Source organism: Mytilus galloprovincialis, chromosome 7, assembly GCF_965363235.1.
Source record: "Mytilus galloprovincialis chromosome 7, xbMytGall1.hap1.1, whole genome shotgun sequence".
Classification (NCBI taxonomy): Eukaryota; Metazoa; Mollusca; class Bivalvia; order Mytilida; family Mytilidae; genus Mytilus; species Mytilus galloprovincialis.
The window spans coordinates 18331439-18345415 of NC_134844.1; the positions used below are offsets into that span (position 1 = coordinate 18331439).

Sequence of the window (13977 nt, forward strand, 5' to 3'; positions counted from 1 at the left end):
GATTTAATTTCCTTACCAGGATACTCATCAGTTCTACATTTTAGCGCTGCATCATGGGTATGCGCATCACACGTCTTTCTGAAATCTTTATATGCCCAGTTCCGCGTCAGGCATGTTTCAATATCAGTTGTGTTCCAAGGACAATCCAAATATTCGATCCAAGGAGGTCCATAAAACCTGTATGCATCCGAATTATCTCGATTTTGTAAGATATAACCACCATTCCTGGAAAAAAAGATAATAATATAATCAAAACATACTAATATAGATGTAGAAAAGAAGAGCAACTTTATTTACTCCTTTTTTGTATGAAAATGGCAGAGTGGTCTTTAGCTAAGTATTTCATCTACACTCATCGCTAGCCTTATGAATTTGGGGTTGTTAGTTTAAATCCCACTCTTGGAAAGGTGATACAGATCTTAATTTACTAGGATTGCCACTTTTCCTGTCGAGTTCAGTGGCTCTCTCTGGTTATTCCGGCTTCCTAATTAATAAAAAAAATGGCCCCCATGAAATAGTCAAGTGTGGTGAAGTTGGTGTTAAACACCAACAATTAATCAGTTTATCTTTGTATTGGATTTATGGGTTAGATAGGACATAATTATCTATTATCAAAAAAGGAAACGATTGATTAAAGTAACTGAGACATTAATTGACAACAATAAAGAACATCTATTAAAACGTCAATTTTCAGGGTTTGACGATAGACCATTGTCTGAATGACGAATTCTTAATACGACCAATTCAAGACAAGCGTGCCATCCGAACAATTATAAATTATCAATCGTTCCATGTCTATACAATCACTACTAATTAACGTAGGACTAACAAACGTAGTACAAATTAAACGATTTCTAGTCTAGACACGCGTCGCAATCGTATAACAAGGTCTAAATTAGTCCTAGTCTTTACATGGAAGGAATTCATTCTGCAGTTACAAAACTTTATTCAGAAGATTTTCAGCAGACCTTAATTTAGAAGTTAAGAAGCAACTAAAATTGGAAACAAGGTTCCCGACCAAAGACATGTATATTAACCAATCATTGACGAGGTTTCTAATTGACTTGGGAAAGGCAAAAATGAAAACAATCACTGACCAGGCTCCTAGAGTAGGATAGACATTTTGGCATTCAGCAAAATGTAACTAGTTGGTGTGTGGGTTTCAATGACGTGAAAAGATGTATTGTAACTAATTGTTTCAGTTGTATTCCGTAATTCGCAAACAAATCTACGCGCTCCTTGGTACGTTTACCACTTTTTACCAATAAGACCACTCATTGGGGTGTCTAGGTAATCACATAATCACAATTTGTTTGCCAATATCATCACAAAATCATTAAAAAAAATCTAAACAAGATAATCAAATAATCAAATAATCAAAAATACAGATTATGAAATGATGAAATAATCATGAAATGTTTGGTCTGGTAATCAAAATCTAATAACCACTATAAAATCGCATAATCAAGAACCCCATGAGGAGGCTCGCCAATAATTTCTCTATCATTAGCAATACAACTGATAACGCATGTAAAGCAGATACTGTTTAAATGAGAATAAAGCTTTGCGTTTTTTTTTTTTTATATTCTAGGGTTCAAATGTGTTATTACGTCTTAAAACATAAATCTGGTTGGATGGACGTGGAGTTGTAGGTAGATGTCAATGATACAAAGACAAACCCAAAGATAAAAATAAATCTTCAAAAATAGACAGTTTCAGTCAATAATATTTAAAAAAAACAATTAAAGACCAGCTATTTTTAATAACATAAAATTCTGCAAATAACTAAAACCATTTAAATATGACACACGAAAAGAACTGACGAAAAAAGTAAAAACACAAAAAAACTGAACTCCGAGGAAAATTCAAAAGGGAAAGTCCACAATCAAATAACAAAATCAAAAGTTCAAACATATCAAACGAATGGATAACAACTGTCATATTCCTGACTTGGTACAGGCATTTTCTTATGTAGAAAATGGTGGATTGAACCTGGTTTTATAGCTAGCTAAACCTCTCACTTGTATGACAGACGCATCAAATATCATTGTCAACGATGCGTGAACAAAACAAACACACACAATAGGTAAAAATGTTAAAAATAGGGGTACAGCAGTCAACATTGTGTTATCATCTTAATCACTATAAAAACAACAAATGTAACGAAGAAGCACAAAAAGGCATACATCAAATTTAACATCCTCATTTTGCTTATATTATACGATTTTATTTATCTATGTAAAATCCACCAATAAAGGATGGAAGGTTTTAAGTACTGGTGTAAAATTGCGCGTTTGAAATTCGCACAGGAAGACATAAAATTGTTTTGTCGTTCAAAGTATGACGGGATACATAAATACAGAGTCACGTAAAATAGATATAACACATAGAAAACATTATTGTTTGTATAATAGAGCTCGAAATCCTATCTTGAATATTGTTAACCATACAGATATGTAGCAAAATAGCATCATTTATTATTATTTCAGAGACCACACTTTGGTTTTTGGGGAATTTGTTTGTTCTATATTCAAAATTTGAAATAATTTTATTGACGAATACATATTTAAATGCATTGCTAAAATAACATTGTGATTAAGAATGATAAACATGTAGCAATTACGCCATCTTACTTAAACGAGGTCAGTGATACTGATTCATTTGAACCTCTAAAGCATACCTATATCCAAGCAGGAAACAAAATGCCGAAGCTTCGGATGTGCCCATGTAAGCCTTGCATACAGTTCCCCAATGTCCATGTTTAAAGTACTCTAATCTACCTTCTCCTTCTGTACTCAGTGGTCCTATTAATCGAACCTTTATTGCTGGCTCTAAACAAATCAATATACATAAATACTTTGATAATGAAATTAGCAGAAGAAAAACAAAAAAAGGTATAGATGATACCAAAGGGACAATCAAAATTCATCAGATAAAGAGACACCGACAAAGTTATGAAAAAAAAACGACAAAAAAAAAACCAACACTCTACTACAGACTACAACGAAAATACTACGCAACATGAACCCATCAAAAACCCCGGATGATAGCAGGTGCTCCGGAAGTGTATTAAGCAGATTCTGCTAATTCGATTGCTTATCTTCTATGTCCTTTGTCCTCATATGTACGATGTAATATCATAAAAACCGAAATATTACCATCAGGCTAGGCCGGCCGTGGTCGGGTAGAAATAACATAAAAGATAAAACTAGCCCTTTGTGTAAACTTTGATTTTGAGATGAAGAACATAAACAAGGCTACACTTAGACATATTTTGGTTTGCCCAAACCCTACCCAACATGGAGACAGTGGGTAGGTAGGTAGGTATTTTCTTTCTTTTTTGGCAAAGAGAAATTTAAGTATCAGATGCTTATAAGTCTTTATGACTATCTCAATAAAAAAAACAATTCACACCAGGACAATCAAAGATTTTGAGTAGGCAGCTCTTTTCTGGGTAGGTAGGGTTAGGACAAACAAACCTATTCTTTTTTATTGCACAAATCGAGGTTCCTCTTCTTAAGGTTTTGTCAAGTGGTTGAAGAAGGGATTTATGTGTTGAAATTGATACACCGTATGCAAAAATAAAGAGATGTGGTACGATTGTCAATGAGACGACTATCCATCTAAATGATTTAATGACGAAAAGGTTAGCAACTTAAATATGTCACCGTAGGGCCTCCAACATTGTGCGAAACCCATTCCGTATAGTAAGCTATAAAAGGCTCTTGTATGACAAAACGGGGAAAAAACAGACAGACAGCAACCAACCATACAAATGAAGTACAGGCTCTTGACTTGGAACAGGCAACTAAAGAATGTTAAACATGTTTTAGAAGGCTCAAACCCTATCCTGGGACAGTTGTGTGACAGCACACCATTAGCTCAAAATGGTTTCACTCATGACAGGCACGGAGCTCAACAAACACCATGTCTTTTAGACAAAAAGATCATTTTTATATATTTTTACACTTATAGCATATTTATTCTTGAAATAACTTCACTTTTTTCTTTCATTTGGGCTTATATCGAGCTTATCAGCTTGTTCATCTGTATTATTTGTCCATTTTAACTAATATTTCTTTGTAGGTTATCAAACGAATATATTGGTGTGCATCGTAGTTAATGTAGATTAAATGTTTGTTTTGTTTCTGTTTTCTATAAGGAATAGTTATAAAAGGTACCAGGATTATAATTAAGTACGCCAGACGCGCGTTTCATCTACATAAGACTCATCAGTGACGCTCATATCAAAATATTAATAAAGCCAAACAAATACGAAGTTGAAGAGCATTGAAGATCCAAAATTCCAAAAAGTTGTGCCAAATACGGCTAAGGTAATCTATTCCTGGGATAAGAAAATCCTTACTTTTTCGAAAAATTCAAAGTTTTAATTTGTAAACAGGAAATTTATAAAAATGACCACATAATTTATATTCATGTCAACACCGAAGTGCTGACTACTGGGCTGGAGATACACTCGGGGACGAAACTCCACCAGCAGTGGCATCGACCAGGCGGTTTAAATAGTTATCAAAGAAATTTCACGCAAATTACTTCAGTATTCGCGAGACGTATTTTCCCAACTTTAGTCTGTTATTTGTTTATATTTTAATATGAGGTAGGCATTACCTGTGAATGGGGACGAAGTCTGTATGAATTATTTTTTTTTTGTAACTAAAAATATTTGTTAAAAAAAAAAGAAAGGGAAATACCGTAACGTTTCCTATTTTGGTTCTGTTGATACGGATTTTACTTGTGACGTTATTTAAGTTATGACGTCATGTTCAATGTAAACAAAAAAACGCAATACATCAGGTAACGTTAATTCATATCAAAGACAAAGAATTATTAAAAATGAAATATTGTTATTGTGTTCCTTGAGTTCCTTGAGTCCCTATATTTTACTAGACTACTCAAAGTCTCACGACAACGAGACCGGAAGAAGGAAGTAGATTTCTGCGTTCTGCGCAAATGCGGGAATTAAAAAAAGCGACAAAAAAAATTGAACGATTTTGATTTCATTAGTACAATGAAAATTTCGTGAAATTTTCCCGATTTTTTTTTTTTTTATTATTATTTATTTTTATTGATTTTTCTACTGTAATAGGGGACTTTGTCCCCATAATATGAGGGAGGCATTACCTGTGAAAGGGGACGAAGTCTGTATGATTTTTTTTTTTTTTAAATCAAATATGTAAAAAAAAGAAACGGAAACACCGTAACGTTTCCGATTTTGGTTCTGTTGTTAGGGATTTTAGTTGTGACGTTATTTAAGTTATGACGTCATACTCAATGTACACAAGGAAACGCTGTCATCAGGAAACGTTTTTTTTTTTTCATTATTAAAAATGAATTGGTATTGATTTTCTTCCCATATTTTACTAACTGATAAATATATATTTTATTCAAAGTCTCCTGCAAACAAGACCGCAAAAAGGAAGTAGATTTCTGCGCAGATGCGGGGATTTAAAAAAGTCGGAAAAAAAAGTTAACGATTTTGAGTTCATTAGTAGAATGAAAAATTCGGGATATTTCCCGAATTTTTTTTTTTTCTTTTTTTTTTTTTTTCTTTTTTTTTTTTTTCTTTTTTTTCTCTACCGTAATTGGGGACTTCGTCCCCACAATATGAGAAGGCATTACCTGTAAATGGGGACGAAGTCTGTATGCATTATTTTTTGTAACTTAAATATTTGTTGAAAAAAGAAACGGTAATACCCGGCGTAACGTTTCCGATTTTGGTTCTATTGTTAGGGATGTTACCTGTGACTTATTTAAGTTATGACGTCATATTCAATGTAAACAAAGAAACGCAATGAATCAGGTAACGTTAATTCATATCAAAGCCAAAGAATTATTAAAAATGAAATATTGGTATTGTGTTCCTTGAGTTCCTATATTTTACTTGACTACTCAAAGGCTCACGACAACGAGACCCGAAGAAGGAAGTAGGAAGTAGATTTCTGCGTTCTGCGCAAATGCGGGAATTAAAAAATGAAATTTTCCCGATTTTTTTTTTATTTTTTTTTTTCTTCTGTCCCCATAATATGAGGCAGGAATTACCTGTGAATTGGGACGAAGTCTATGATTTTTTTTTTTAAATCAACAATGTTAAAAAGAGAAACGGAAATACCGTAACATTTCCGATTTTGGTTCTGTTGTTTAGGGATTTTAGTTGTGACGTTATTTAAGTTATGACGTCATATTTAATATAAACAAAGAAACGTTTTTTTTTAATAACAAACATTTTTTTTTTAAATGAATTAGTATTAGTTCCTTTCTTAGACTGATAAATATACATTTTATTCAAAGTCTCATGTAAACAAGACCGGAAACGGAAGTAAATTTCTGCGCCGATCCGGAAATTCAAAAACGCGACAAAAAAAAATTGAACGATTTTGAATTCATTAGTACAATGAAAAATTCGGGAAATTTTCCCGATTTTTTTTTTTTTTTTTTTTTTTTTTTTTTATTGAATTTTCTACTGTTATTGGGGACTTCGTCCCCATATTATTCCAATGCACAACATTTTGAGTTATCGAGAATATTCTACCCCTTAAACTGATGCTAGGGGCCGTCTGAAACTTGCAGTGATGTGTGAGCTTTAATTCCCATTGTAACATGAAGATGAAGTAAAATAGTGATGTTCTCTCTCCAGTGTTTAAGGGCATTTTATGTCATCAATTAATACTCCGGATCCAATATTTTTACTATTAAAATTCAATGTTTGGATACTGTTTCAATCCGTTTTGATGAGTGAAAAAAACTATTTATTTTCTGTTCATTGCTTCTAAAGCGTCATTCTTTATGATTATACATAATAATTGTATATTTTATTTGAGCCGGAAAAAAACCGCTACATAACATTAGTCATCATTCAACAATAGTCCTCAGTCAACAATAGTCCTCAGTCAACAATAGTCATCAGTCAACAATAGTCCTCAGACAGTCAACAATAGTCCTCAGTGGATAATTTTACCTGGTTCTGGTTCCGTTCTGCATTTCACACCAACATCATCTTTGTGATCAAAAAAACTAAAGTGAGGACCCCATCTGAATTCACAGTCGCTCAAATCATTTGCCGTAAAAGGACAATGGATCTCATCAATCCAGATTGGACCTTGTCCCGGTGGAAATGTGTCTAACTTTGGAGTTCCACCATATCTTTAAATATAGAACATTGGTATCGTTTAGTACAGTATACAAGTCGACGTTATATTCTTTCCTGATATTATTTTATTGAAGACTCTCAACATTTTAAAGATAAAGTGAAAATCATTGAGAGAGGTATGTATTTCATTTCAAATTTTCGGAAATAACAAAAAGTATACGTTGTTTGTACTTTTATTAACTTATCCAACAAAAAATCAGATAATACATGTTGTACATTCAAGACCAGGCTGGTTCTAGATTACATTTCCTCCTCAGAAAACGTTGAAAATTTGATATTTCAAATTATAAAGAATGATTCAATCTACAAGGATACAATATAAGATTCATTAAAGTAAAAATAATGAAAAAATAACAGAAAACAGTCAGCTTTGAATATTTTTTAAACTTTTGAAGTCGTTAAATATCTAAAACAAACAAAGAAATAAAAATCAATGTAACAGAGAATACGCCACGTTTTTTTTTAAATTAGATAAATATACAGCAAAAAATGCCTTTTATCATGAAAATATGATAAATTTCCAAAACATTGTTACACAAATTCAAAGCAAACTTAAACAGACTAAATATTCACGATGATTTTTACAAAACCTGCTCTTTTGAAAGAAAGAGTTAAGTAAGTTTTTCCAAATGATAGAAATGTCAGAGAAACCGAAATTTCAGTAAATGACTACAAATTCAACCCCATATATTTGTAAAAGTAACCGACGAAGGCATACTTTTTTTACAAACTTCAATTGACTAGGCGAAAATAGCTTGCATGCAAGTTTTCGTCAAAATTCACCGTAGGTTCAAAACTGTATCGTATGCCCTTGAAAAGTAGAAGTTATCGATGTTATCCACAACCACAAAAAAACATAGTGTGAAATATTCAAAAGTTTTACTTTATCATATAGAACTTTAATGTATTGTTAGTTGAGTTTTATTTCTAAAGACAATTTTAAAGTATTGAAAAAACACTATTTTCTTCCTGTTTATGTTCCTAGTATTTTTTCCGACCTATGACATTTACTACAATTTCGTGTCATAAAATTTCAGCCAAAAGCATATATTGATTTTAAAAGCAGTGTAATATTGATGTCTTCCTGATTGTCCCACTTTTTGAAATTACAAGTAAAAAAGTAGCGAAATTTTTTGAGACAATTAGGAATATGTTTGTGGGACAATTGGGAAGTTTAATGTGGGACAATTGGGAATTGTTTTGATAGTGATTATTTAGTTTTTATAGTGTGTGGCAGTTTATAATAGGTAACTGTTCAATGTAACTTATAAAAAACTGAAAAAAAGAAATAAACAAATAATAATATTTACAATGTTTAGTCTTAGCTGAATAATTTAAAAAAATAGTTATTATTGATTTTGGACTGTCTGTTATTAATTGCGAGTTCTCTCAGATCTGTACTTAGTGTCTTTGTTGTATATAAAGTAGCCATCCACGTCTATGGAACACCATCACTGCTTTATAAGAAGAAACTACTATGACATAATGCAAATGTTGCTTACATGATGTGAATTCTTCATTACATGATGTGAATTCTTCTTTACATGATGTGAATTCTTCTTTACATGATGTGAAAACTTCATTACATGATGTGAAAACTTCATAACATGATGTGAAAACTTCATTACATGATGTGATTTCCTCTTTACATGATGTGAAAACTCCATTACCTAATCTGAAAGTTTCATTACATGATGCGAAACTTTCTTTACGTTATGTTAAAAAATCATTATGTCGTATTTCTATTACATTGGGCCAAAAGATATACATGGTAATGTCAAATGGGTATTACGAGGTAAGAAACATATATGACGTTATGTGAACACAATTAATTATGTCAAAACATCTTGAAAAGAACACGGGACCTCTCGGACGTTATTACGCATGGCTCTTATAGGATGTAAAAGGCATAAGGGCATCCGAGGGAAAAGGTAGGCATAGCGGATGTCATTCAAATTTTGAAAAAAAAATAAAACGTAATATCAGTCATTTTGTTCTTCATTTCGTAAGTTTATTACCGGGCACTTTACACTTTTCACTATTCAAAATTCATGAAAAGTGTTTTGTTTTTCACTTTTCACTATTCAAGTTCACCAAATTGAATAACTTTGATATCTATGTATTCCGCTTTGTGTAAAAACTATCAAATTCTATCAGCATACATTATAGTATTAAGTAAGGTATTTGAAGACATGATGATTTGTTGCCCCCCTTTTTATTTTACCTAAAATTGAATTTGATTACTATATCAACTGAGAGTCTTACACATATACATAATACGTATTATGCATATGGTGATGGTGGTGGTTTGGGGGGGGGGGGCAAACATATAGGTCATAATTTTGCTAGATTTAATAAGATAAATAAACAGCAAAAAATGCCGGTTTTTTTTAATAAAATCATGAAAATATGATAAATTTCCAAAACATTGTTACACAAATTCAAACCAAACTTAAACAGACTAAATATTCACGATGATTTTTTACAAAAACCTGCTCTTTTGAAAGAAAGAGTTAAGTAAGTTTTTCCAAACGTTAGAAATTTCAGTAAATGTCTACAAATTCAACCTTATTTATTTGTAAAAGTAACCGACGAAAGCATACTTTTTTTACAAACTTCAATTGACTAGGTGAAAATAGCTTGCATGCAAGTTTTCGTCAAAATTCACCGTAGGTTCAAAACTGTATCGTATGCCCTTGAACAGCAGATAAAAAGCTATCGGTGTTATCCACAACCACAAAAAAAAATAAAACATAGTGTGAAATATTCAAAAGTTTTACTTTATCATATAGAACTTTAATGTATTGTTAGTTGAGTTTTATTTCTAAAGACAATTTTAAAGTATTGAAAAACACTATTTTCTTCCTGTTTATGTTCCTAGTATTTTTTCCGACCTATGACATTTACTACAATTTCGTGTCATAAAATTTCAGCCAAAAGCATATATTGATTTTAAAAGCAGTGTAATATTGATGTCTTCCCGATTGTCCCACTTTCTGAAATTACAAGTAAAAAAGTAGTGAATTTTTTTGAGACAATCGGGAATATGTTTGTGGGACAATTGGGAAGTTTTAATGTGGGACAATTGGGAATTGTTTTGATAGTGATTATTTTGTTTTTATAGTGTGTGGCAGTTTATAATAGGTAACTGTTCAATGTAACTTATAAAAAACTGAAAAAAGAACTAAACAAATAATAATATTTACAATGTTTAGTCTTAGCTGAATAATTTAAAAAAATAGTTATTATTGATTTTGCACTGTCTGTCATTAATTGCGAGTTCTCTCAGATCTGTACTTAGTGTCTTTGTTGTATATAAAGTAGCCATCCACGTCTATGGAACACCATCACTGCTTTATAAGAAGAAACTACTATGACATAATGCAAATGTTGCTTACACGATGTGAATTCTTCATTACATGATGTGAATTCTTCTTTACATGATGTGAATTCTTCTTTACATGATGTGAAAACTTCATTACATGATGTGAAAACTTCATAACATGATGTGAAAACTTCATTACATGATGTGATTTCCTCTTTACATGATGTGAAAACTCCATTACCTAATCTGAAAGTTTCATTACATGATGCGAAACTTTCTTTACGTTATGTTAAAAAATCATTATGTCGTATTTCTATTACATTGGGCCAAAAGATATACATGGTAATGTCAAATGGGTATTACGAGGTAAGAAACATATATGACTTTATGTGAACACAATTAATTATGTCAAAACATCTTGATAAGAACACGGGACCTCTCGGACGTTATTACGCATGGCTTTTATAGGATGTAAAAGGCATAAGGGCATCCGAGGGAAAAGGTAGGCATAGCGGATGTCATTCAAATTTTGAAAAAAATTAAAACGTAATATCAGTCATTTTGTTCTTCATTTCGTAAGTTTATTACCGGGCACTTTACATTTTTCACTATTCAAAATTCATGAAAAGTGTTTTGTTTTTCACTTTTCACTATTCAAGTTCACCAAATTGAATAACTTTGATATCTAGGTATTCCGCTTTGTGTAAAAACTATCAATTTCTATCAACATACATTATAGTATTAATTAAGGTATTTGAAGACATGATGATTTGTTGCCCCCCTTTTTATTTTACCTAAAATTGAATTTGATTACTATATCAACTGAGAGTCTTACACATATACATAATACATATTATGCATATGGTGATGGTGGTGGTTTGGGTGGGGAGGGGGGGGCAAAAATATAGGTCATAATTTTGCTAGATTTTATATAGATATCAAATGACCCTTCTTTTTTTTATATGAAATTCTATATCAAAATGCATTATGATTAGATAACTGTTTAGGGTAATGGTATGCTCTACATATTTTATGTAAATATGCTATTGAAAATCATATAGTAATGACTTATTGTGGTATTTAAATGTAGTCCCCGAGTGTATCATCAGCTCAGTAGTCAGTACTTCGGTACTCACATGATTTAACAATCTTTTCTAAAATTGTCCGTTTATAAATATTGAAATTATTAAGAAACTAAGGTTTCAACTCCCTCAGGCAAAGTTGACTTTAGATGAATTTGGCTATTTATTTTATGCATTTTTGTTATATAGCTCTTCAACCTTTTCGGTACTTATACATCTTCGGATATCAAATGGTTGGCTTTGAGCGTTCCGAATATAGGTAAATCCAGAAAAGTGCTTTGGACGCATGAAATTATCTCAATTTTTTAGAGCTGATATAAGCATGGCCGTGTAATATTTTAAATTTTGTTTTTAAGAGGGGGCAATAGGGGATTTGTTAACATGTTAACAACACCTCGATTTTGGCAAAAACAGTTAACAAAAATGCAAAAATGTTGATAACAGTTAACAAAGTGGGTTGAAAACAGTTAATAGCTTTAATTTATCTCAGATAACAGTTAACAACACCTAGAAAAGGGCTAAAACAAGTTAACAGAAAAAGGTATTGCCCCCCTCCCTTTTAAGTATAAGTCATTTTTTGAATATATGTATATAAATATAGGAACCTAATTCAAGTGAATTTTATATGAAAATTGTACTTTTGAGAGGCAATGTTGGCAAACCCCTACCAAAAAGTATTTGAAAATAATTCTCCTACATCCAGAAGCTACTTAGTCTACGGTACATGTACAATTGTCTCGCTTACTTTGTTACATATCTCACTTTCAAATTAATTAATTTATTAATTTATTTAAACTTAAAAAAATTAATACATAAAAAATGGCTAAGAGGTAAAAGACAGAGATAACAAGTGTGGACACAGACCAGCATTCTGAGAGTATTGCATGGCAATACATATTGAGATTCGTGAATTCTTATTATTCATAATCGATCTTAGATTAAGGGCACGTCTTCACTATCAAGCAGCTCTTATTCAGGTCAGACACTACCCCTTGGCGGCATTTTGAAGAACAAACCAAACCACAGAATTTTTTCGGATACATATACGATCTACATGTATTATTATTGTCGCCTTTAATTTTTCCGTATAGCGTCTTGTTCATCCGTTTTATCCGCTACGCTTCCGTTAGGTGTCCGTTTTATGCGGTCTTCGTCCGTTTTATGCGGTCTTCGTCCGTTTGATACTTCTTGTACGTTCGATATCTGTTCTGTCCGGTACGTTTCCGTTTCTCATACGTTGCATCATATCCAGTGTGTGTCCTTTATGCGTCCGTTCGTCAGTACATCAACGGACTCCCAACGGATAACAAGTTTGTCAATGGACAACTTTTATTTTCATCCGGTAGGCGTCCGTTTGTGCGATCCGGCAAGGTGTGACCGAGGCTTTAGGCGACGTTCACATCACGTAATGCAGTTCTAGCATCACGTACTGCAATATTCACATCATATACTAAAGTATTCGCATCAAATACAAGGGTTTTTATTTTAACAGCACGTAAGGAAAGTTACGCATCATGTAATGAAACATCACGTAAAGACGTTTTCACATCATGTAATGAAATTTTCACATCATGTAATGAAGTTTTCACATAATGTTATGAAGTTTTCACATCATGTAAAGAAGTTTTCACATCATGTTAAGAAGAATTAACATAATGTAAAGAAGAATTCACATAATGTAAAGAAGAATTTACATCATGTAAAGAAGAATTCACATCATGTAAAGAAGAATTCACATCATGTAATGAAGAATTTATATCATGTAAAGAAGAATTCACATTATGTAAAGAAGAAATCATATCATGAAAAGGAGAATTCACATCATGTAAGCAACATTTGCATCATGTCATAGTAGTTTCTTCTTATAAGGCAGTGGTAGCGTTCCATACACGTCCACTCTTTATTTTGGTAACATGCATTACTACATGTGTACCCATCTGACTGAATTCTAGATAATTCTTATGTTGTACTGTTTTAACACTGTTCCGGTGTTATTTGGGCATTCGAATAAGTTAAACCCCGATATACATTCTGTATCTGGTCCCAATAGTTTAGGAATTAGGTGCCAAAAAGGGGACCTCAAATAAGCATTTTTGTACTTTTCAAACATTAACTTGTGTTTAAGTGTATGAATCTCTCTGAAATTATACCACAAGTTTCCATACCATTAAGGAAAGGAAACACAAAATCACATGCAGTTTTTTTAAATGTTAAACATGTTATTTCCATCAATTTAGCAGATAAACTTTTTACTCAGGTAAATTATTCAATGAGTGATAGATTTCTCTTAGAAGAAATTTAAAGGTCCAAGTGAATAAACTATACAGAAAACAATACCTGTTGTATTTGTTCAATGGGACAATAGAACTGCCAAAAGTTTAAATGGACAGGAAACTATCAGG

General features: G+C 32.1%; 1 protein-coding gene across 1 annotated transcript in view; it reads right to left on the reverse strand.

The window, feature by feature from the left end:
* The window catches only part of LOC143082452 (scavenger receptor cysteine-rich domain superfamily protein-like), a 37110-nt gene that overhangs the window by 5354 nt on the left and 17779 nt on the right, over positions 1 to 13977 (reverse strand). The window contains exons 9-11 of the mRNA XM_076258116.1: positions 6977 to 7161; positions 2681 to 2831; positions 17 to 225 (exon numbers count right to left, since the gene is read on the reverse strand). Of these exons, the coding sequence (XP_076114231.1) occupies positions 17 to 225; positions 2681 to 2831; positions 6977 to 7161 (545 nt within the window). The remainder of the gene's footprint in view (positions 1 to 16; positions 226 to 2680; positions 2832 to 6976; positions 7162 to 13977) is intronic.